The sequence below is a fragment of the Bos indicus genome, chromosome 4, assembly GCF_029378745.1.
Source record: "Bos indicus isolate NIAB-ARS_2022 breed Sahiwal x Tharparkar chromosome 4, NIAB-ARS_B.indTharparkar_mat_pri_1.0, whole genome shotgun sequence".
Lineage (NCBI taxonomy): Eukaryota > Metazoa > Chordata > Mammalia > Artiodactyla > Bovidae > Bos > Bos indicus.
In genome coordinates, this window is record NC_091763.1 from 76,488,214 (window position 1) to 76,514,156 (window position 25,943).

Sequence of the window (25,943 nt, forward strand, 5' to 3'; positions counted from 1 at the left end):
GATCTTTATTACTACTATGACTTGCTAAATTCTCAAATTACAGCATTTTTTAGCAATATTTTTTAATTTTTATTTCTTTTAATATATATTTATTTATTTGACTGTGCTCTTAGTTGCGGCACACCAGAATCTTTAGTTTTGGCATACAAACTTAGTTGCAGAATGCAAACTCTTAATTCTCTGACTAGAGATTGAATCCAGGCCCCCTGCGTTGGGAGCATGAAGTCTTAGCCACTAGATCAACAGGGAAGTTCCAATAAAGTATTTTTTAATTAATGTATGTGCATTTTTAGACATAATGCTTTTGTATACTTACTAGACTATAGAATAGTGTAAATATAACTTTTTTCTGTGCCAAAAAACATAACTAGGAGGCCAAAAATATTGTGCAACTTTGTTGTAATATTCACTTTACTGTGGTAATCTGAAGCAAAACTTGTAATATCTCCAAAAGCTATCTTTTTGTGAAATTTTAAAAAGCACAGGACTAAAATAATAGCTAATAATAGCGTGTTATTAGGGTGGGGCAATGATGACAGTTCAAGTATCTATTTTTCAGTAACAACATCATCTTGTTTTTACCTTTTGACCCTGAATTATTCAGAAGTGAATGCACTACTGCTTCAATGAAAATACTTTTTCTTTTCCCACTTGCCATTTTTCTTACTTTGTTTTCATGTTTATCAGAGCACCCAAAACATTCATTCTCCCTCTTATCAATAATTCAACTTTTTATAAATCATCCTCAAAGGCAGGGCAGAATAAGGCTGACTGGCATCTATCACTTGGAAGAACATGCAACAGGAAATAAGATTCCAGCCAAGCAAAAGGCTCTCGGTTGCTTTATTCTTCCATTTGACTGTTGGGTTAACTTTACCAATTATATTCTCCAATGTTTAGAGGAGATGAGAATAGAGGCAAAACATCATTGCCATCTTGGCACTCAGCATTGTTTATTGAGTGGGGGATAATGTAGCAATTAATACTGTGAATAATGAAATTTTCTTTTCCCTCTGGCAGTCTTAATACTCTGGGCTTCCCAGGTGGCACAGTGGTAAAGAATTCACCTGCCAATGCAGGAGACTTAAGAGATGTGGGTTTGATCCCTGGGTCGGGAAGATCCCCTGGAGAAGGAAATGGCAACCCACTCCCGTATTCTTACCTGCAGAATTCCATGGACAGAAGAGCCTGGCGGGCTACAGTCCATGGGGTTACAAAGAGTAAGACATGACTGAGCAACTGAGAACACATGCACATCTTAATACTTACAATAAAGTGAATCAATAAAAAGGGAAATGAAACAAGACTAGGGAAATTGAGAAGCAAGATTGTTCAAGTTCAAAGATAGCATAAACAAAATAAATGGGTTGAATTCCCTGGTTAGAAGACAGAGCCTCACATTGAATTTTTTTAATCAAGTCATGTGATACTTTGAAGATAGTGACGACCTTTGAGAAAGGTGGGAGGCATGGGGAGCTTTGGAGGCTAAGATGTTCTAACTATTGAAGCATGTGCTGGGTACGGGGTGGTTTACATACTGGACACTGAGGGTCTAGGTGCCCCCCTAGAGTTCATGCATGCAGCCAGGCCCAGAGCCCCAGGAGAAGATGGAGCATCACCTCAAAGAAAAACACTGAGGCACACCATTAACACCCAGCCTGTCCCACAGGAGATGAACCCCACTCATATATGCAGAGCTTTTAAGATGATGGCAAATACTCATTTCAAATGACAAAGAGAGACTGAAGTACATAAAGAGCACAAGAAACAGGTTATGAAGGCAGAAGAAAACATCAGAGAACCTAAAGTTTGTCTTCAGGGAATAATGATGAAATAATACGATGCCACACAAAGACATACCCAGCTGATAAAAGATGCCTCAGAAATTTAAAATTTAACAGAATTAATTGCATAACAGCATTAGAAGATGAAACCGAGGAATTCTTCCATAAAGAGTCCAAAAATGCAAACTGAGGAAAAATAAGATTAGAGGAACATCGCCTATCCAATATCCAAATACTAGGAGATTAGGAAAGTGAAGACAGAGAAACGGAGAGGAGTTACTTATCAATAGAATCATTCAAGAGTATTTCCCAAAAAGGGAGAATGTGTTTTCCATATTAAAAGGCATGGGCATGCAGTGTACAGCGTACAGCGGGGTAAGCCTGATCCATTCACACAGCACAGAAATTTTCAGCACACTGGACAGAGACCTGACCCAAGAAAACTCCTGAGAGGAAAACCCTCCTACAAAGTTTCCCACTGAGGATCCTATGGGTCCCACTTCTCCAGGGCTCACTGGGAACCAGGAGGTGGCAGTTAATGTCCTCAAACTTCTCAGGGGACTGACTTCCAGTCTAGCATTCCAGCCCCCGGACCCAGAAGAAGGGCTGCCTTCTGCACAAACACCACCCAAATCTGTGATCTGGACCCACCGAATAAGTGAAAGGGGAACATGTGGTTTGCTTTTCTTGAGCACTGAGTCATGTTGGTTTGCCTGTTTTTCTCTTGGACTGTTTCTTTTCTGACCCATTTGTCTTTGCTTTTCCTGTGCTAGTGTTGGGACATGACCCTGTGTCTGCTAAGGGAATAAACACTTTGGTTTTGTTAGTGGTGGTTTTTCAGTCCCCTTGGATCATTTGCCCAGTCATCAGATCCCCTCATTCCTGCCCCTTGGAAACCCTCGGTCATATCTCTTCCTCTGCCCTCCCACTTGCCCCTATCTATATTCCTTCCCATTTCTTCTAGACCCGCCCCCACTCAGCACTGCTTATCTGACAGCTACACCAGCAGGGACTCCCAGCTGGGACAGGTTCATTGCTGGAATCTGTGAACACCTGCCTGGGGCATCCCTCTACTCTGGGCCCCTGGGATGCTGGGCAGGCAATGTCAGCCCAGGGAAACAGCAGCTGCTCAGGAAAAAGCTACTCACCTGTGTTTCCCTAAAAATCACTGTCTCTTCAGAGGCATAAAGGCAGATTCCAATGTGACCACACCAGAGCATGGATGTGAGGAGGGTAAATGGGTTAATGCACATGGGTGCTCAGAGCTCTTCTGATGTTGCTGCTGGTGCTCCTCCTCCATCTCCACCTCCTCCTCCTTCCCCACCATCATCATCACCACTGTCATCACCACCACCATCATCACCATCATTATCCATGGGCTACTCAAGTTTTCTCTGCTGTGATCCTCATTCAACCTTGACGACTTCCATAAAGACCTCATTTTCAAGCACAGCCACAATGGAAGATAGATTTCAAAAATATGAATTTGGGGTGCACATAATTCAGTCCATAGAAAATCTTATTTGGAATAAGGGTCTTTGCAGATATAATAAAGGTACGGGTCTGGAGATGAGATTATCTGCACTAAGGTGGGCCCTTACTCCAGTGGCAGACAGCAAAGAAGACACAGACACCTAGGGAGAAGACCACATGAAGACAGTGGCAGAGACTGGAGTGATGGGACCACAAGCCCAGGACCCCCGAGGCCACCAGAAGACGGAAGAGGCTTGGGACAGGGTCACCCTCAAGCCCCAGGAGGAATCAACCCCATGATACCTTGATCTCAGACTTCTAGCCTCCAGACTGTAAGAGAGTAAATTTCTATGGTTGTAAGTGCCCCCTAGTTTTTGGTAATTTGTTACAGGAGACTAATACAGCCACCTAAATAGTCACCCTGTTTATTCATTGATTCATGAGATAAATTTCTATTGAGTAGGTGAGTACAAAGGACAGAATCCCTATTCTCAGGGGCTTATCTTCCAGTGAGGAGTCAGGAAGTGGTACAGAAAAAATCTATATACTGTACGTATATTCAGAGGTGATGATGGGCAGGAGAGAGTAAAGTGAGGCAAGGGGTGGGGAGGCTAGCTTTAACCACAGAAGTGAAGGGGCCCTTTGGGAAAGCTGACATTTAAGCAAAGACTTAGAGGAGCAAGGAGTCCAATGGGAACCAGGGAGAAGCATCCAGTCTCATATCCACATGACACAGAACCCATTAGATATTTGGGCGCTTCCAGAGCCCGCGAACCCCACCTCTCCTCCTGTCCCTTCTCCTGAGCCCACCCCTGCCACGGCTTCCTGGTAGTCCAGGCTCCCTACGGGTAGACCTCGGCGGTCCGTGGTGACTGTCACCCGGCCACTCTTCATACCACCCCACAGCCTCTTCCGGCAGGAAGCTTTGCTCATCCAGGGCAGAGATACAATTTAACCTGCTCTCAAGGAGGGCCATGATATGGGCAGGGTGTCCACTGACATTCTCTGAGGATGCCTGAGTTTCAGAATCAGCCACAACTAGGGACCACACTCCACTCAGGGCTGGAACAGAACTTTTTTCCTAAATCACAAGACAATCATCATTCAGTCCGCTAAATGCTGTCCCCACAATCCCAGGGACAGGGGAGCCTGGTGGGCTGCCATCCATGGGGTCGCACAGAGTCGGACACGACTGAAGCAACTTAGCAGCAGCAGCAGCGGAAGCCCTGAGATATGCTGCATCACTGTGGCCTCTGCCTGGAGGTGGTCATCCCCACCTGCTAAAATGGCCCAGGACCCCAGAGCCCCTCCACTGACTAGATCTGTAGGAGTGCACAGCAAGCCAATAGTAAGACTGAACCCCAACTTTCATATTTCATTCAAGACAGGCAAGGTTTTTCCCTGTTCTTTTATAAAAGATTAAGCAAAAGGACACTCATTAGACAGAGAGAGACTAGTCAAGAGGAATTCCAAATAATACAAATTATCTTCCCTGGATTCTCATGTTTAGGTGAAGAAGTTAAAAAGAACTTAAGTGTGTCCAACCATTGCTCCCACTTGGGAGCAATTGCTCGTCACTCGAGGGGGCTGTTCATCAGAGGAGCAGAGCCCACACTGGAGGCCCAAGGAAGGAAGGGGTGACAGCATTTTAGAAAATTACACTCTCTCCCCACAGGATAAGTTAAACAAATAGGGGTGTCTTTAAAATATCCACACAACCGATTGCTTTTCTATTAAAACCGCCAAGGAGTTTAGTCAAGCAATTTTTTTTCCTTTATTTTTGTTAAATAAGATTCCAGAAAGTATAGTGCAAACACTCAGTAGAAAAGTTGCAATTAAGAAATGTACATTCACATTTAACATTTCAGTCCATTCACTGTTTCAAATAAAAATAGGACAAATTATTCAATTACTTGTCTCAATTTAATAATCTTGGAAAAGACTGGAAGGTACTCTACAGTGTTCAGTGGACGTAAAAATAGACCCGTATTGATTATACAAATCTATCATGAGAAGTTACCCAGTGATATTGAGTTGTTGTCGTTCGGGTACAGACATTTCGTTTCCGCGTCTAAAGAAGCATTTTCCGTGAGCTCTACCAGCGGGACAATGTGTCACCCCAGCCCACTCTGTGCTCCCTGGAGGGACACAGGAGGGCGAGGGGTTCACACAACCCTTCTCAATGAGTAAAGAAAATCCAAGAGTGAGCTTTGGGTTTACCTTAAATGGGAGTGGAATCTGCTGCTAAGAGATGGTCAGAATTGGTACATTAGCTCTGCTTGTGCAAGGTGGGGTGCAATTGGTGTGAACGGTGTGCACGAGAGACAAGGGGAGTGCACTGAGGCTGAGAGGAGACACTGCAGAAGGGGTGCAAGAGCTGCACAGGCTCAGGGTCCAGGATCCGCCGAGGCGGGACGCACTGCGGCCAGCCAGCAGACGACCCGTGGTGGCCTGGGCCTGTCCCTTTGCACATGCTGCGTGTTTTGGAATCCAAACTAAGTTTTACACGGTTAGGAATTTCACAGCATGCGATGTTGAGTGCAAACGGCTCACACAGCCACAGTTTCAAAAGAGATGAAGGCAAAACCACGTGCCTCTCTGGGGCTAATGCCCAGGGAGCATCGGTGACCCTGGCCCGTGTAAGAGGCTGCAGCAGCGGCTTCATCAGGATTCCCGGAACATAGGAATGGTGCCCTGAGACATGTGCTGCGTGCCTGGGCCAGGAGTTGCGTGGGGGTTGCTGGTGGGAGGCAAAAATCAAGTTCTGGCTACTGGTGGGCCTGCTGCCCGTGGAGTGCCATCTGGAGCTTGAGCCCCAGACATGGCTCTCTGGCTGGCTGGTCCCGCATGCTGCCCTGCACGCACTTATGAAGCCCAAGGGTGGGCAGATCTCTGGGGGTTCGTCTAGGAATTCCTCTCTGCTTAAATATCAGTTCTCAATAAAGGACTGCCAGCTGTTTTTGGAATCCAATCCTGCTGAAGATGAGCAGCCAGCTCTGGGAGCCAGCCAGCCCTGGGGGAGTCAGGAACACCTGTGCTCCAGGGGCACCCAATCCTTCACCATCCACCACGTCTCTGCCTCACCTTCTACACGTTCTCAGTGAAACCTGCTCTTGGACGCTCTCTAATCCCCAGGAAGGAACACTGACTGCCTCCTCCACGCCGTAGCGTGACAAGGACATCAGAGGATCCTGACCTGGTAGAGCCCCTGCTGGGGGCTGGGTTGGCTTCATGTAAGTGGGGAACTGTGTGCAGCTTGGGAGCGTCTGAGGGCCTGGTTCTCTCCCAGGCCGATGGCAGAGAGGCCTTATAGGAAGTGACAGGACAACGGTCCTCCTCACTGAGGGACAGTTCCTAAGACACAATGGCAGACGGTACTGCAGGATTCAGGTTTAGGACACAAAGGATGACAAGACAGGGCAGGGATTGCAGCCCGATGCTGTAAGTCTTTGCTGGGGACCCGCTACTGGAGCAGGGGCAGCACTGAGAGGAGAGAACACACACTGTCTTCATCTCACAGTGTCAGGCCCAGCTGAGGATGGCTCTGTGCCTGGGGACACCCAAGGGATGGGCTGTGGGGCACACTCACTGCCTGAGGACCCGCCTGGCCGCTCAGAACCAGCCTGGCATGCACCCCCACCACTCATGTGCACACAGGCTAAGGGCGCCATTAAAACCAACACAACTTCCCCAATTTCACCGTGAGTCAAGAGGCGCTGAATAGAATTGGAAACCAGGAGCTCAGAACGGACAGGAACAGGATGAATCCTGGTCCTGCCGCTCAGGACTGTGTGACTTTGTCCACGTCTGTAGCCTCTCTGAGCCTCAGATTCTTCATCAACAATGTGGGGAGCATGGCCACACCTCCCCCTGCCGACTGTTTGGAGGTGGGTGGGGTGAAGCCCAGGTAAGATGCTCCGTCACCTACCGAGCTAGACGTGGGTCTTAGTCATGATGGTTTCCTTAGTTTGTGGTCACATGAAAAGTCCACCGGAGATGTAGTTTAACTGCACAGAGGAGTGATCTACCATTTCCCTGTGGTTATTAGTGTAGAACAAACTGAATCTAGGGAAGTACAGGGATTTCACAAAGGAATGAAGGATTATATTAATAACTACATGGACAGTCATTATTTGTGGCTGAAGAATAGGAGCCATCTGTAATCACAAGAGATCCGGGGCTTCCCCAGCCAATTGTGGCCCATTCCCTAGAAGACCATCTGTCCATTGTTTTCTCCTTCAGCCCAGAGATTGAAGCCAGACCTCCAAGTGGCTCTCCAGGTACAGGGAGGTGGGGGTGCCCTGCCAGCTCCTTCCTCCAGAACTCCTGAACCAACAGCCACCCACCTGCAGCTCTCCCCACAGGCCTCCACATATACCAAAACCCAAACACAACAAAAATAAAACCACCACACAGATGACAGGAAGTGGAATTAGGCTGGGGTCTTGATGCCCTGAACTTTATACTGATACTGGAGAGAGATTCTTTTAGGGAAAAAAAAAAAAGAAGGGAGGGAGGGAGGAAGCCTCCTTACTCTCTAGTAGTTGCTGGAGATGGAGGCTTGGGTTCCACCTGGATGCCAGAGGGGGTCAAGGCCCCTTTTCTGTCCACTCCTCCCGGGCCCCTGCTTCCAGGCTCGGGACCTCTAGGGGCAAGCAGGGACGGCTTCACCTGATGCCCTGGGGGGCAGTCATCTGTCTGTATTCCTAGTTATTCCTGTATTCCTGTAGTCTGTATTCCTGTATTCCTAGTTTGTTTCTTATATGAATCCATCCTGATTCCAGGAACAAATAACTGATTCTAATTTTGCTTATGCCACGCCATGCAAACACACACGCGTGTGCACGCGCGCACACACACACGCACACACACACACACAGATTCAGATTAAGTTAGGCCTCTGGCAAAAAAGTTATCTTTGATCTTAGTGAACACATGTGTTATACTTTCAGGAAAATTAAGGAATATGAATGTCTGAGTTGTTACCATGAGGTCAAGCTGTTTAGGGAGGTCCAGCCCCAAATGGGGTACCTGAAATTGGGCTTGTTAATTTCATGAGCTGAACAAAGAAGACAGACTTCCTCTCACCATCACAGGACCTGCCTCCCACCCATGTGAGCACAGACGGAAGGACAGAGCACAGACCAAAGGAAAAACCGCTGAATCCTTTCCAAAGCTTCCCGGGGCTTCCTGGAAGTGAGAAGTCCCCAGGAGCTCCCCTGTATGCCCACAGTCTGGGGTGTGCCCCTGACCTGAGAGGGAAATATAGATCGGGTCCCAGCCTCTGGGGCTGAGCCCATGGTCCACAGCTGGTATGACTGACCACCCTGCTGGGCATGCCTGCCTGGCCCCAGCCACTCAGCTGTCCCCTGCATCCCACTCACCCTCCCACACTGTCTCCTTGGCACCAGGCTCCCAGCCATCAGTTCACAGAGAATCAAGGATGCCCTCCCTGCTTTTGAGGGTGGGAAACAGCTGCCTGGTAGCACTCCCCAGGTGCCACCTATGCAGGTACACTAGCCCCAATCTCCTGAAACCTCTGGGAAAAGTCACAATTCCACTCCCCCCACAGCACACAAGGCCAACCCTCGGGCACCTGGCCTGGTCTCTGCTCACAACAGACCAAGAGATGTCATCGGACCCTGGGCACTGTGTCAGCGAACTTCCTAGGGTAAAACCCATCTCTGTCTCCCAACTCAAGGTGGAGGCCTGAGCCATTACAGCTAGCCTCCAAACACCCAGGCCTAGGGCCCCCTGTCCGGCCTGCTGACCTCCAGACCTGGGAGCACAGCCCCCGGTGGACCTGGAATCTGACTTAGACCCCCCCCCAGCCTAAGGTTCTGTGAAGGCAGATGCAAACCCAGGAGGCTGCATGAAGAGCTGTCACATCTTTCATCGTTCACAATGGAACCGGGAATGTTACATGATAATCTAGGAAGGCTAATGCACACTTGCAACTTTCAAAGCAAACTGCAGCTGGCGAGGGGGACGTCCGGGCCCTTGGACACGGTCGTGTCCTCCAACTGCCACCAGCCACAGTCCACCTCTCATTTAAATATTTCACCAAAGCAAATATTTTGAAACCAATTGCCTCTACGAAGTTTAGATTTGGGGGTTTTGTTTTGTTTTGTTAATTGAAGCCATTACAAAACCAGGGCACGTCAGTTTTCTGGGTGGGGGCTAGTTATACACAATCGACGGGCCTGCACACTTCAGAATGACAAGTGTGACAGCAGGTCTGTGGTCGCCTGTAAGGGAACTGCTTGATGCAGGGCATATCATGGGAACACGCATTTCCTATGTGCGTGATGGATGTACACTTAGGCAGCGTTTGCCTTATGAGTCAGGCATTTTGTCCCCAGCAGGACCTGCCACATAGGGAGAAACCTCCAGGATCCCAGACTCAGGGAATCACAGACACGCCATGTGGAAGGGCGGACACACCCTGGAAATGAGACGGGTCCGCCTGCCAGGGAGAAAACCTAAACACAGCTGCCAGGCCAACCCAGCTCTTCCTTCCTGAGCGGCAGGCGAAAGCAAGGATTCAAATATTATATCCAGGTGGCTGCTGGGACAATGGTATCAGATGGAAAGCAAGGAAGGCTGGCTGGACCCTGCCCAAGCCTGCACATCGGCCAGGGATTGGGGGTATCAGCGCCCCACAGTGCCCTTCGGTTTGGGGAAACGTACACATGGCCTGTCTCTGACACCAATCTGCTTTGGACCAGACCTGTCTCTACAGTTTGGAGTTAGAGTTATTGCTTCGAGTGACAGAAAGGATCGGAAGCCCTGGTGGCTCTGGAGTCTGATAAACATGGCAGGCTCACGGCGGCTGGGTCTGGGGGCAGGCGTCCACCCTGTAGGACACAGACCTCCGAGTGGACCGGCCCAGGGTTGGGGGCCGTGGAAGCGTTCGGAAGTTCAGGGCTGTGTTCTAATCTACTGAGGTCAGGCACAAGAGGCATGCAAGGGTCTTGAAAGGACACAAGGACGGGGTCATTCCAAAGGGTAGCAGCCAGGCCAAGCAGGGGGATGCATTAGGGACCTCACGCGTAGGCTAAAGTGTGCTGTTCACACCGGGAGTTGGGCTTGCCTTCATTTTGGTCAGAAGGGAGCAGGCAGCACCTTACCCAGTGCACTATTTACAGAGCATCTTAAAATAAATAATTTAGAGAGAATCCTACTCGGGAGGCTCTAACATTTGTACATGATTATTGTACAAGGTTAAAAATAAATAAGGCAATATCATACAGTCTTATCACAAATAAAAAGGAAATTGTTGACCAAACCCCAAGGAACGTTATGGCTGAACACGGCCCCTGTGCCCACAGGAAGCAGGTAGGGTTTGGAGCTGCTGATGATGAAGGTGGTTCTGCTCATCGAAGGGGAGACCTCGCCGTTTCAGAACAGCTGAGGCCCCGATGGCTTCCCGAGGTGGCGGTGACGGGGAGCCACGCGTTCCGTGGCTTTGCCAACCCACGTGGGGATCCCGCGGCTCTGTGGACCCAAGGTCCCAGCACAGCAAGGCTGGGATCTCACCCCAGGCTCAGCGTCCATTTCGCTCAAGTCGATGTGAATTCAGAGCCCGTGGCTGTGGGAGCAACGACTGCTTCCTCACTGGCTGATGGCTGGGCCATCCTCACCTTCGACCAACTGCAGCCCCTCATCTTTAAACAGAATCCTCATGCTCAGAATATTCCTGACTGCCTACCTGCCTCATCCACTTCTAAGGGGCCATGTGATCACATTGGTCACACTGAGTTAACTCACGTGGCCCAGGATCCTCTCTGCAGCTTACAGCCTGCACCCTGAATGGAGCGCCCCCTTTGCTGGGTGACAGAGCATATTCGCAGTGTCATGCTCCAACATGCCGTCCACCTCCTCCCACCATGCCCTGGGGTGGAAGCTCGGCCATGGTGAGCAGATGGGCAGCAGGACCCTGGACAGCATCTCAGCCCCACGGCTTGGCACAGATGTGCACACCTGCAGAAGCCATGTGCTCTGGAGACGACTTGGTTCTGCCCTGTCTGTAGGAGGCAGGTGACCACTCAGCCAGGGTGCATCTGAGGAAACACTGTCCACCTGCCCGCCTCTGTCACTGGCCCATCCACACTGGCTAAGCGGCCGACTCTGCTGGCTACTCGCCCCCACAGTCACAAGACACATGCCCAAAATGGGGGGAGCCCAGAGGACATGGGGTTCAGTCCAAAGTGAGCCCCTGTTCCAATACAGCAAAGTCAGAACCCCCAGAGAGGGGGTAGAGCCCTTGGAGACCAGAGAAGAGAGGGACACCCAGGCTGCTGACTCTGCCAAGCAGGGCTCCCCTGAAACCACAGGACCTCCTCCAGATGCTGTCAAAGCTCTGGGTCTCAGATGGACATCCCCCCCACATTGACTTGCCTGCCCAGAACCTTCCCTCCAGTTTCAAGCTGCCCTCCTCCCTGCGGTCAAAAGTCAAGGTCTCCACGTCCAGCTATTTCTAGACAGTTCCTTCCTACTGGCCCTCCTGCACCCCTGCCCCCTGTAACAGCATATTCCAGCATGGTCATGCTCCTCATCTCCATGGCAACCACAGAGATACACTGGTAGGAGATTCCCAGACTTGCACAGAATTATTTGCAGTCACTTTCCCCGCAAATTAGAGCAGGGACATCTAAACTGACAGCCATGAATGCCAAAACTCCACATCCAGGGGACCGGTTCTGCTGGAGGAACACCTTCCATCCAGGAAGAAGCTTTCTCATGCTTGTGAGGTTCACTTATCTTCAAAGTCAATGAAGCCTTGCACTGCTGTTCAGCATACAGGAACCCAAGGTGCCACGGTAGAGAGGTAAGAAATGACACCAACCACCTTCTCTCCTTTGAACAAACAGTGGCGTGGGCAGAAAAGGGAATGTCCAGGTTTCACAGGAGCTGCTGCACTCAGGCGGGGCAGGTGGAGAACGCAGAGGCAGAACATGAACTATGCTGGTCACAGAGATGTGGCTGCAGGGCCCCCAGGAATTCCAGAAGACCCACCTCTGACTCTCAGCGAAAACTCAATCTGAAGAAAGCCAGTGGCCACCACCACGCATGCAGTGGGACAGGGGCTTCTCAATTCTTCCCAAACCATCCCCTAAGGCCTGTACAGCTCTGCCCTGCTGAGAGAGTCCTGACTCCCACTCCGGGCTCTGCAGGCCACTGCCCAGGGCTGGAGCTGCCCCCATGGGACCCACACTGCTGGGCTGACGCTGATCCATCTCAGGGCACAAGGTGGGCGCCCCAGTCACTCTGCCAGCCAGACCTCTGAGGCTCTCACTGTAGCCTATGGCCCTGGAGAATGTCCTGAACGTTCTGACACCTGGAGCTGACCCAGCCAACCTCCCTCTGCCACTGAGGTGAGGACAAAGCAAACACAGTCGCCGCTAAAACCTCGGTGTCCGTGCGGTCAGGGTTCGCCCCTCACCCGACTCACTGCTGGACTCACTGCCCAGCTGCTTCAAGTCATGCCTGGACTGTGCCCCTTCCCCAGCCCAGTCACCAGCTCCCAGCCCTGCTCTGCTGGCTGGGCTGGTCCCTGGGGGAGCCCCAAAGACCCCCAATACCTCAAGCATTTGTGCCCTGTGCCCCGAGCGGCTGGCATGGGCTCCACTAAGCCTCCTTCCCAGAGGCTCCAGGGGGCAGGTGTTGGCCTGGGGGGCCTGGGGCAAGCCCCGAGCCCTGCAGAGCCCCTGGCCCAGCTCCAACTGGGAGGCCGGCTGCAGGAGGTACCGGGGGGTGACCCGCAGCCAGTCTGCTCTGGAGGCCAGCTCTTCCGAAAGGATACATTTTCCGCTCTGAGTTCAGGGACCTGGTTTGGGAGCCATTTCCATCGGTCCTGCCTTCCAGGAAGTATGTCAGCATCTCACCCTTGCCCTTGACACTGACTTTGCCTCGGCACACGAAGCGGTAGGAACCCCGCCGCAGCAGCCGGTGAACTTCCTCTGTGACCTGCAGAGGGGAAAGGCGGTCAACAGGGAGCCCACGGGAGGGTCCCTCCTCCCCCAGCACTGCCCACCCCAGCTCTGCCTGGAGGCTGAGTCATGCTCCTCCCATGGTCACTCTGGTCTCTCTGTGAGAAGGACATGATCATGCAAAGAGCATGGGACTCAGAGGGGCCTTAACGGGGCCCTGGACAAACAGGAGACGACAGCACTCACCATGAGGAATACCGAGAGTGGACGATCAGACTGGACGGGCCCACAAGGACCCAGCCTCAAGGACTGGCATGTGAGCTCTGTGGTCACCCCCGAGCCAGATGCCTGGACACCAAGCTCCAACTGAGGGCCGGAGCTACATGGCCTTACGCGGTTCCCCAACAGGCTCAGTGCACCCCAAAGTCCTTCGTGGAACTGAGCCACAGACTAGCCGGTTACACAGGGCAGACGCTATTGTCAGAAAGGTCACCTCTCAGATGAGGCCTCTGAGATGCAAGGTGGCAAAATGTACAGTGATAAAAGTCTCTTTCCTTTCACACTGAACCCACCATTCATCCATTCAAAAAGATCTGCACTCCCTAGAACCCTGACGTCCAGCTCAAGCCCAAATATACACACTGACAAAACCCTCTGAGTCTTATCCTTATGGTGAGCTCCCTCCTTTCTTGCCTTATGAAGAATAGGAGGCAATGAAATTCCCAGATCATAGCACAAAGAATTGCTGGAGGTAAAGGTAATCCACCACTACACACAGTAAAGTTAAAAATGAAGGTTTTAGGTTGGGATGGGCCTGGGTGTCCTTCCACGTTGCCTGGGAGCTCCAGCCACCCCTGTCCTCTGCATCCCTCCACCTTGAGATTCGAGCCAGGAAGTCCCAGGCTGTGAGTCGGGGCTGTGCATGATGTTGCCGAAGTGGGTCCCAGAGAGGGTCCAGGTCAGGGGCTCAGAGACACAAGGTCCCCAAGAGGCTGAGAGGGCATCCGCAGGAAGTCTGATTTTTAACCGTCTTCAGGAGAATCCCTATATTTCCCAAGAGGCTGACTAGGAACTCTCCCTAGAGTTCTCTGTGAGGCCTGGCCAGCATCAGGGATGGGGGGACACCTGCTCTGCAGCCACGTCGACCTCACTCTGTCTAAGAGACAGTGCTGGACCCCATAGAGGAATTCCAGGGAAGTACCTGCTTGATCCCCAAGCAGATGGCTGAGGTGGAACCTGGGAATCGTCACAGGTGCCTGCCTGAGAGTTAGTGCCCAATGAACGGGGGCGGGGCCCCAGGAACTGAAGGTGCATGATGCGGGACAGCCCCAAGCCGCAACCTTCTCACTGAACTGCAGCCTGCAGGATCGCACCCCAGTGTCTCTCTCAAACCCTAGGGTGAATGCACGGGTCTCTGGAGGACCGAGTGAGAAGCTGTGATAAAGTTAAAGGACCAGCATTAACTGGCTGCAAGGTGGTGATTGCTGGGTGTGCAATGCTCAGAGGCCGCCTCGAGGCCCGACCACAGCAGGAGGGCTTGGCCCTGCTCACCCAGCACTACGTTCTCTGCCACTGTCTTTCAAATCTTCAGTGCTGGCTGCAGTCATGGCACCAAGTCTCGTCCCCCATGAGCCACCCACAGGTTCTCAGGTCAGGTGGCCCCACTGGGCAAGGAAGCCCCTTCTCTTCTAGGGAGCTGTCACTACTCCCAACTAACTGTCCCCTGCCACTCATCACCCCAACTCTGCTCCTGACCACAGAGGGGTCACCCTACCCCCCGCTGCCAAAGCCGCAGACACACTAAGCCACATGGTTCAGTGGCCCCACCCAGAAGAGGCAGACAGGGACAGGAGGACGCAGGCTGCTGGACTGGGTGGCCACCCCAACACGACCCTTGCTCCTCCCACGGCAGTCTCCCACCGCCAGGATGGACACCTGGGCCCTGGGGACTTCTGAGTGAACTGACCTGGATCCTGCCCTGGACGCCGGTACTGTCCATCCGACTGGCCACATTGACCGTGTTCCCCCAAATGTCATACTGCGGCCTGCGAGCCCCGATCACTCCAGCCACCACGGGGCCAACGTTGATGCCTGGAAAACAGCCACGGCGTGGTGTCAGTGCAGAGGCTTCCAAGGGGAGGAGCTGCCCCTCATGAAGTCACGGCTTACGGGGTCATCGAGCAACACTCCTCCCCAAAGCAAGGACCCTACAGCATTGCCGAGCGGCAGCTCTCCACTTGCATCCCACACCATTAGCCAGCGGTCCCCACCACAAGAAGTCCCATTTCCTGGAAGTGCGACCTCACGCTGAGTCCTGCTGCTAAGAAAGCTAAGCTTTCAGTCTGCAGGTGTGTTCCCACACCCAGCTCCCTCTTCCAGAAAGGGCAGTAGCTCCTGTTTCCCCAGATGGGATCCCTCTGTTCTTTCTGGTGTGGGGCCCAGAACTAAGTATTTGAGGATGCTCTAAAGAGAGTGAGGCCCCTTTCTCTTTATGCGGTCAGGGTCTAACTGGCCTGGACAGTAACACAGGCCCATGTGCCCCAAATCTCCCCTGCAGCCAGATCTGAGCTGATGGCACATCACTCCTTCTGACTCTGTAGTCTGCATCAATTTTTCTGAGCTTACCCAAGCATATTAATAGCCTTTCAGACACTGACCCAGTCAGGCCCCTGAAGCCTGGGCAGCAGGTGCTTGGCATCTTCAGGAGGAAGCGGAGGCAGAACAGGCTGAACTGAGCCAGGAGGCTCAGGCTCGGTGGATGTGGGGACCCAGGGAGAAGCCCCAAAAGGGACACTTCCAGATGGCTGGGGGAACCTGGGGAGCCCCCCTCTACCGCCCTGGAGGCCCTAATCCATGTGGGTGAGGCTGAGCCAGGATCCAGCCTCCTGTATGACCAGCCACCCAGGCACGGAGGTCCAACTGGCCTGTGGGTCCTCAGTAGGAGAGTAAGAAACAGAATCTCCCTGATGGACCCTTGGATCTGTTTCCTGTCACATCCGTTCATCTACGCATCTGAGCCCGCGGCCCCGGACGAGAACTGAACCCTGCAGGTGAGGCACAGAGGGCGCCCTGCTCCCACCTCCAGCACATCCCGTGGGCCGAGCACCAGGCTAGGTCAGCTCTCGTGTTTAAGCTCATCAGAACTTCCCCCGCCCTGGTGGACACTGGCTACCACCCCTCAAAACCACTCAAACCCAGCTCTAAGTTCTGTTTTTAAGGTCACTAAACGTTTAAAATAAATGTCCAGTTTAACTGTATCATAGACTAATAGGTAAGGGTGGGGAGAAAGAGGGGAGGGAGGAACAGACAGAGGAAGGAAGGGAGGGAGGGAGGGAGAAATCTCTAGTTTAACTATATCCTCAGCTAATACAATTTTTTCTGCTAAACCTATCTATCCAGGGGGGGAAAAAATTAATTTAAGACTAAAAAAAAAAAGAAACCCTATAGTTTGGTAAGAGCTAGAGAGGAGCTCAGATCCCAGCTGGTTTTCCTCCTCACTCTCAGGCAAGGGACAGGAGCCCAGGAGGACCGAGGGCCCAGCCTGAGCCTACACCGCTGGGCTCCTGCACAGCGTATGAGATACCCAGGCCTGCCGACAGGAAGCGGGGCATCTTCCTCCAGGTAAGTGTGGGCTCAGAGGTATATCTGAGAGTCTCTAGGACAATCAAGATTTCTCCTGTGTTGTGTGAGCTGGACAATGATTCTTCCAGGCTCTAAGTCATGGATACCCAGTGTTCCCTGCATCCCTGGCACTCCTCTGGGTGGCGCCATCCTCCTTCCTGTGAGATAAGGGAGTCTGGACCAGTGACCCCTGCTCGTGAGGAAAGGCCCAAACCACAGGCTCCCAGGGCAGTAGAGAAAGGGTGAGCTGGCCCAAGTGATGGGATAGCTTGCCGCCACATACCAACACGGAGCACAAAGTCGTTATAAGACTGGTAGTTGATCTCATCCAGGACATCAAACATCTCGATGGCAAAATCTGCCAACGTGCTGAGGTGGGAGGAGATGCACTTCTTAGCCTGGACGTGAGCACACACAGGTTATTACATTTGAGGGGTGTAAGGGCAAAGAGGACAGGGACACTCAGCCAGTGACCTGCAGAGGTGAGGGGACTACCCTGTACCCCCTCATGGGATCAGGGACTTGATCCCCATGTCAATAGCTGGCTGGGGCTGGAGGCTGGCTGGGTGGTTCTCATCAGGGATTGAGTGGCACCCTACAGCTGCCCTAGTGTGTATTTATCATCCCATTCTACAGGTAGGAGACTGAAACAGAGGTAGAATAGTATTGCTCAAGGCTTACAGCTCCTGAGAGCAGAGGCTGATGCCACTGGAACCTAAGCAGAGCCCTTCTGCAGGAATGGGCTGGTGGGATGGGAGAGGACCCTGTTGTGGGAAACCAAGTGTCCCACTGCTCAGACAATGCTGCCACTGGCCCACTGTAAACAAACAAAGCAAGGTGAGCACAGTGGATGGTCAGCATTCGCACAGCAGAGAGCAAGTCCAACCCTCCTTCCTCACACTGAGACTCTCTTTCATTGTGTTGTATCTCCTTGGATACAAATCAGGTGGTTTGCAAAGATTTTCTCCAAGTCTATGGATTGTCTTTTCATTATAGTATTTTCCACAAGTTGAATTTTAAAATTTTAATCAAGTCCAACCTAACAGTGTTTTCTTTCACAGATCATGCTTTTTGTACCTCATCTAAAAACTCATCGCCAAACCCAAGGTTACCTAGGTTTTCTCCCATGTTATCTTCTAGATGTCTTATAGTGTTGCATTTTACATACAGGCCTATGATACATTTTGAGTTAGTTTTTGTGAAGAATATAAGGTCTGTGCCTGGATTCATTTTACAAATATAGATAGCCAGATATCCAATTTTTTATAGCACCATTTGTTGAAGACTATCTTTGATCCATTTGTCAAAGATCAGTTGATTATATTTATGCGGATCTATTCCTGGGCTCTCTATTCTGTTCCACTGGTTTATTTCACTACTCTTTTGCCAAAACCATACTGTATTGATTACTGCAGCTCTATAGAAATTTTTTAATATTACTTCTTTATCTGGCTGTGCTGACTCTTAGCTGCAGGATGCGAAATCTTTGATCTTTGTTGAATCATGCAGGATCTTTATTTTAGTTGGAGTATGTGAAATCTTAGTTGCAGCATGTGAGATATAGTTCCCTGATCAGGGATCAAACCTGGGTCCCCTGCATTGGGAGCCAGGAGTGTTAGCCACTGGACCACCGGGGAAATGCCATAAATCTTGGCGTCTGACAGTGTCAGTCCTCTAATTTTGTCCTGCTTCTGCTATGCTGTGTTGACTACCCTCAGTCTTTTGTCTTTCCATGCAAACTTAGGATCAGTTGGTCAATATCACAAAATAACCTGCTATACTTTTGATCAGGATTGCATTGTCTACAGATCAAGTGAGAATAACTGACATCTTAATGATATTGAGTCTTTCTATGCAGAAACACTGAGTAGTTTTTGACTTATTTAGATCTTCAATCTCTTTAATCAGACTTTTATAGTTTTCCTCCTAGAGATATTATATATATATATTTAATTTCTACCTAATATTTAATTTTGGGATGCTAATGTAAATGGCATTGTATTTGTTATTTTAAATTCCCCTTGTTCATTGTTGGTATAAAAGAAAGCAACTGACTTTTATACCCTCTTCCAACAACACAAGAGAAGACTCTACATATGGACATCACCAGATGGCCAACACCAAAATCAGACTGATTATATTCTTTGCAGCCAAAAATGGAGAAGCTCTATACAGTCAGCAAAAACAAGACCAGGAGCTGACTGTGGCTCAGATCATGAACTCCTTATTGCCAAATTCAGACTTAAATTGAAGAAAGTGGGGAAAACCACTAGACCATTCAGGTATGACCTAAATCAAATACCTTATGTTTATACAGCAGAAGTGACAAGTAGATTTAAGGGACTAGATCTGACAGACAGAGTCTCTGATGAACTATGGACAGAGGTTCATGACACTGTACAGGGGACAGGGATCAAGACCATCCCCAGGAAAAAGGAATGCAAAAAAGCAAAATGGCTGTCTAAGGAGGCTTTACAAATAGTTGTGAAAAGAAGAGAAGCCAAAAGCAAAGGAGAAAAGGAAAGATATACCCATTTGAATGCAGAGTTCCAAAGAATAGCAAGGAGAGATAAGAAAGCCTTCCTCAGTGATCAGTGCAAAGAAATAGTGGAAAATAATAGAATGGGGAAGACTAGAATCTCTTCAAAAAAAAATTAGAGATACCAAGGGAACATTTCATGCAAAGATGGGCTCAATAAAGGATAGAAATGGTATGGATCTAACAGAAGCAGAAGATATTAAGAAGAGGTGGCAAGAATACAAAGAACTGTACAAAAAAAGATCTTCAAGATCCAAATAATCACGATGGTGTGATCACTCACCTAGAGCAAGACATCCTGGAATGTGAAGTCAAGTGGGCCTTAGGAAGCATCACTACGAACAAAGCTAGTGGAGGTGATGGAATTCCTGCTGAGCTATTTCAATCCTAACAGACAATGCTGTGAAAGTGCTGCACTCAACATGCCAGCAAATTTGGAAAATTCAGCAGTGGCCACAGGACTGGAAAAGGTCAGTTTTCATTCCAATCCCAAAGAAAGGCAATGCCAAAGAGTGCTCAAACTACCGCACAATTGCACTCATCTCACACGCTAGAGTAAAGTAATGCTCAAAATTCTCCAAGCCAGGCTTCAGCAATACATGAACTGTGAACTTCCAGATGTTCAAGCTGGTTTTAGAAAAAGCAGAGGAACCAGAGATCAAATTGCCAACATCAACCAGACCATTGAAAAAGCAAGAGAGTTCCAGAAAAACATCTATTTCTGCTGTATGGAGTATGCCAAAGCCTTTGACTGTGTGGATCACAATAAACTGTGGAAAATTCTGATAGAGATGGGAATATCAGACCACCTGACCTGCCTCTTGAGAAATGTGTATGCAGGTCAGGAAGTAACAGTTAGAACGGGACATGGAAGAACAGACTGATTCCAAATAGGATAAGGACTACGTCAAGGCTGTATACTGTCACCCTGCTTATTTAACTTATATGCAGAGTTCAGTTCAGTTCAGTTCAGTCACTCAGTCATGTCCGACTCTTTGCGACCCCATGAATCGCAGCATGCCAGGCCTCCCTCTCCATCACCAACTCCTGGAGTTCACTCAGACTCACGTCCATCGAGTCAGTGATGCCATCCAGCCATCTCATCCTTGTCGTCCCCTTCTCGTCATGCCCCCAATCCCTCCCAGCATCAGAGTCTTTTCCAATGAGTCAACTCTTCACTTGAGGTGGCCAAAGTACTGGAGTTTCAGCTTTAGCATCATTCCTTCCAAAGAAATCCAAGGGCTGATCTCCTTCAGAATGGACTGGTTGGATCTCCTTGCAGTCCAAGGGACTCTCAAGAGTCTTCTCCAACACCACAGTTCAAAAGCATCAATTCTTCCACACTCAGCCTTCTTCACAGTCCAACTCTCACATCCATACATGACCACAGGAAAAACCATAGCCTTGACTAGACAGACCCTTTGTTGGCAAAGTAATGTCTCTGCTTTTGAATATGCTATCTAGGTTGGTCATAACCCCTTCCAAGGAGTAAGCATCTTTTAATTTCATGGCTGCAGTCACCATCTGCAGTGATTTTGGAGCCCCCCCAAAAAAAGTCTGACACTGTTTCCACTGTTTCCCCATCTATTTCCCATGAAGTGATGGGACTGGATGCCATGATCTTCGTTTTCTGAATGTTGAGCTTTAAGCCAACTTTTTCACTCTCCTCTTTCACTTTCATCAAGAGGCTTTTTAGTTCCTCTTCACTCTCTGCCATAAGGGTGGTGTTATCTGCATATCTGAGGTTATTGATATTTCTGCCGGCAATCTTGATTCCAGCTTGTGCAGAGTACATCATGAGAAATGCTGGGCTGGAAGAAGCAGAAGCTGGAATCAAGATTGCCGGGAGAAATATCAATAACCTCTGATATGCAGATGACACCACCCTTATGGAAGAGAGTGAAGAAGAACTAAAGAGCCTCTTGATGAAAGTGAAAGAGGAGAGTGAAAAAGTTGGCTTAAAGCTCAACATTCAGAAAACGAAGATCATGGCATCCAGTCCCATCACTTCATGGGAAATAGATGGGGAAACAGTGGAAACAGTGGCTGACGTTATTTTGGGGGGCTCCAAAGTCACTGCTGATGGTGACTGCAGCCATGAAATTAAGAGACGCTTACTCCTTGGAAGGAAAATTATGACCAACCTAGACAGCATATTAAAAAGCAGAGACATTACTTTGTCAACAAAGGTCCATCTAGTCAAGGCTATGGTTTTTTCAGTAGTCATGTATGGATCTGAGTGTTGGACTATAAGAAAGCTGAGCACCAAAGAATTGATGCTTTTGAACTGTGGTGTTGGAGAAGACTCTTGAGAGTCCCTTGGACTGCAAGGAGATCCAACCAGTCCATCCTAAAGGAGATCAGTCTGAGTGTTCACTGGAAGGACTGATATTGAAGCTGAAACTCCAATACTTTGGCCACCTCATGCAGAGAGCTGACTCATTTGAAAAGACCCTGATGCTGGGAAAGATTGAGGGCAGGAGGAGAAGGGGACAACAGGATGAGATGGTTGGATGGCATCACCAACTCAATGGACATGAGTTTGTGTAAACCCCGGGAGTTTGTGATGGACAGGGAGACCTGGCGTGCTGTGGTCTATGGGGTCATAAAGAGTAGGACACGACTGAGCAACTGAACTGAACTGATTTTCATTTTTATTTAGTTCGAAATATTTTCAACTTCTCTTGAGATTTCTCATGTGTCCTTTGTATCATTTACAAGTGTATTGTTTCATCTCCAAATATTTTGTAATGTTCCAGTTATTTCCTGGTAATTGATTCTCCTAGCAAAGGTTTCCTTGGTAGCCCAGTGGTAAAGAATCTGCCTGCCAATGCAGGAGACACAAGGGATGTGGGTTCAACATATGGGTTGGGAAGATCCCCTGAAGAAGGAAATGTCAACCCACCCTAGTATTCTTGCCTGGGAAATCCCATGGAGAAACGATCCTGGCAGGCTACAGTCCATGGGGTCACAAAAGAGTTGGGCAAGACTTAGCGACTAAACAACAACAGTAGATTTCTACTTTAATCACATTCTAGTCTGAGAATATAGTGTACATTATTTCAATTCTTTAAAAATTTTTAAGCTTGTTTAATGGCCTAGAATGTGATCTATCTTGGTAAATGTCCCATGTGAGCTTTAAAATAAGTATATTCTGCTGTTTTTCAATAAAGTAGTCTATAGATAGCAATTACATCCAGGTGACTGATGATGTTGTTCAGTTCAGTTCTCTTTACAGATTTCCAGCCAACTGGATCTACCAATTAGCAACAGCATGGGACTGAAGTCTCCAACTATAATAATGAGTTCATCTACTTCTCCTTGCAGTTCTATCAGTTTTTGCCTCCTGTTGTTAAGTACATAAATATCAAAGATTTCTATGTATGCTTGGAGAATTAACTTCTTTATCATTCTGTAATGTACCCCTTCATCCTTGATAGTTTTCCTTGATCTGAAATTTGCTTTGTCTAAAATTAAGATAGTTACTTGAAATTTTAACAGGGCTAGCATGGTATCTCTTTCTACATCCTTTTATTTTCAATGTATCTGTGGCTCTATATTTAAAGTGTACTTCTTGCAGAAAACCTAGTTGGGTCTGAATTTTAGCAACTCTGTCAGTTTCTGCTTTTTAATTGATGTATTTAGACCTCTCACATTAAAGGTGACTGCTGATTCAGTTAGCATCTACCATATGTATAATTGCTTTCTATTCATGGATTTTTCTTTTTTTTACATCTTCCTCTCTTTTTCCTGTCTTTTTATAGGGTCAGTCTGGGGAGATGAACACTCAGTAGTGCCATTTGCCAGGATAGCAGTGGGGGGATGGTGGGGGGTGAGGAGGCAGGGCCAGAGGAAGTTTCTTTGTTCAGCCTTCTGCACTGATTTTTCACAGAAGGCTGTGACTACAGAGAACTGGCCACTGACAAGACAGCCTTCAGGCTGCTCCCTAATCCAATGCAGAGGAAAAACTGAGGCCCACAGCAGGGAGCCTGCCCATGGAAACCTGGGCAGCTGGGGACAGAGCCAGGACCCAGTCCCTGAACAGGGCACACCTCTCAGTCCACACTCACCTTGGTCCCAGCAGTGGGCGCCAGCCCCACAGCAGCCATGTACGTGCTCCCAATGGTCTTGATCTTCTCTAGGTCCTTGTAAAAGTCTTTGTCCATGAGCTTTGTTTGAAACACAAAACTGTTAAATGTTACATAACATTTTAGACAAGTCACAGCAGTGTACAGCCGCCGGAAGCAAGCACAGAGCAGATAGGTGCATTCTGGAAAGCAATGTGTCTTCTTCATACAGGCACAAGACAAGTTCTGGGATTGAACTGAGAAATGCAGGCCTCAGGGCCTCTAACAAAGGCATTTAAAAGAGGCACCAAGGAAGAACCATGCAGAACACACCCCAATCCTCCAGCAGCTGACCTCACGACCACCCAGGAGGAGGACAGGCCCCAGGGAGGGAAGCAGGCACAGACTGGAGGCCTGCTGTGGACAATGCAAAGATACCTGCCCGCCCATCCTGCAGGTGAGGCTGCCCACCTGAGCTTGGCATTCACAAGGAAGAGCACAGGTACCACCACTCACCCTCCCCGTCTTAAGGCAAAGTTTCTTCCTCAAATGTCACGATCAGCTGGCATTCCCAAGGAGACAAAATACATGTCTCCCCCTGGTCCCATGCCATCCGCAGAGCACATACTACATCAGTGGACACAATTCAGGACTCTGTTGGAGGGGGCACCCCAGGACACCCAGGCCCCAGGGTGTCAGGACTGCAGGGCAGCCCTTACCTCATCAAAGTCAGCGATGATCTCATTCAGAAGGCGTAGACATTCCACCCCCATGTTGTTGCCATCCAGCTCGATGTAGAAGTCATTGAAGTTGGGGATGGATGCAAACATGACCCCCACCTGCGAGTATGACTGGTAATACAGGTCCTGGGGGGTGGGGTGGTCAAAGGTTGGGTCAGGCAATGAATGGGCAGCCAGAGCAGCATTCAGGGCTGGTACTGGGGGCAGGCCCTGGAGACCAGGTCCTGAGATGTGGCTGCCAGGATGTGCTGGGACTCCCAAGCCACACCAGGAGGGGGCTCAGAGGATCTAGGATGATGGGTGGTCATTCAGCTCACAGATGGGTGCAGAGCCCCCTCAAGGAGAGGCGGATGCACCGAGGAAGGACACACTGTTTGGGGAAACAACTGGCCCTGGATGCCCCAAGTCCCAGCAAGACAAAAAGATGAGCCCCAGATCTATTTTAGGTCAAAGCTGGTCAAGCTGAGCCTGGGGGCTTGTGCCTTTAGGGCCTAAAAACCTAGCCTGAGCCTCTTTATTCTTGAGTCCGCTTTTGTAAGCCCCGCTCTGTGCTGTCCAGGTGGTTTCAGAGTTTTACTGCAGCAGGTTGTGGCCATTAGGATGTTCAGACCAACCCAGACAGCACTGAGCACAGAGCAGGGAGTGAATAGCCAGGCAGGCGGGGTGTGGTTTTGAAGGCACCTGCTGCCCAAACTCAGCCAAGAGGGGGCCACCCAGGCCTCGAGGCAGCGTTCTGCAACCTCATGTGTGACTTACTGCAGCATCCTGCCTTCCTTGTGGGGACAGTGGATGCTATGCTCTCTCCCAGGATCAAAGGGGAGGACATGCTAATTCTGAGCACCTGTCAACCCCACGTCCCAGGAGTCTTGGATCTGGCCCTGCCCTGGAGGGTGGGCAGAGGGGCCACTGCACCTCAGGGCATGCAGGCCCTAGGCTCACCATGTTGCGAGGGTTGGACATTAGGAAGTGCTGGGCAACGTGGGCTGGCAGGAGGTTGAAGAGAATCCTCTTGTTGTCCAGCTTCACTTTCTCCATGTCATCCCGCTCCTCCTCTGCCTGGGAAGGGGGTCCTCCATTAAGTCACCCAGCCACCCATTCATGCCTCCTTCCCTCACTTGACAGCCCGCCATATGACACTCCCTTACTTGACACCCCACCATTTGACAAGTTCTCACCTGGATCAGACTCTGAACCCTCTTCCAACAGGGTCTTGACTTTGGGGTGTTCATGTGTCTAGTTTTAGCAAGAACCCTGCTACGTCAGTTTAACCAGAGACCCCATCCTTGACATCTGATCACCCCAGATATCTGATCAGGTTCCTCATCTCCAACCCTCCCCAGGTGATGTTAGATCACCTTGACCTACCCTCAGCATGAATCCTGTTAGGTCAGTTCGGCCAGAACATACCTCACCCCAGATGTCTCCTCTTAATAATTTTCCATCCACCATCTGCCACCCTGCTCCTTGACTATAAACCCCCACTTGCCCATGCTATATTTAAGGTGAAGCTTCATCTCTCTCCCCCACTGCAGTGGTTCCTACACCTAACACAATGCTCCTGAATAATGTCTGCCCTACCATCTTTAACAAGAGTTCTGAATCTACACCTTTAACACATTCTTCTCTGTAATCATCCAAACTAAACACCAAGTGCACCGATGGTCTATACCAGGTTCATCTCCATGGTCCCACCAAGAAGAGGAACTAAATCAACATTAGGGGCCCCGAGGATCCATGAAATTCTGGACCAGTCATCACCCAGATAAGCTGGAACTTTCAAAGGCCAG

General features: G+C 49.6%; 1 protein-coding gene across 1 annotated transcript in view; it reads right to left on the reverse strand.

The window, feature by feature from the left end:
- Positions 1 to 5,007: 5,007 nt before the first annotated feature.
- ADCY1 (adenylate cyclase 1) overlaps positions 5,008 to 25,943 on the reverse strand; it is a 106,534-nt gene continuing 85,598 nt past the window's right edge. The window contains exons 15-20 of the mRNA XM_019958905.2: positions 25,096 to 25,212; positions 24,136 to 24,282; positions 23,420 to 23,518; positions 17,094 to 17,208; positions 15,156 to 15,280; positions 5,008 to 13,226 (exon numbers count right to left, since the gene is read on the reverse strand). Coding sequence (XP_019814464.2) covers positions 12,888 to 13,226; positions 15,156 to 15,280; positions 17,094 to 17,208; positions 23,420 to 23,518; positions 24,136 to 24,282; positions 25,096 to 25,212 — 942 coding nt within the window. The 3' untranslated portion in view covers positions 5,008 to 12,887. The remainder of the gene's footprint in view (positions 13,227 to 15,155; positions 15,281 to 17,093; positions 17,209 to 23,419; positions 23,519 to 24,135; positions 24,283 to 25,095; positions 25,213 to 25,943) is intronic.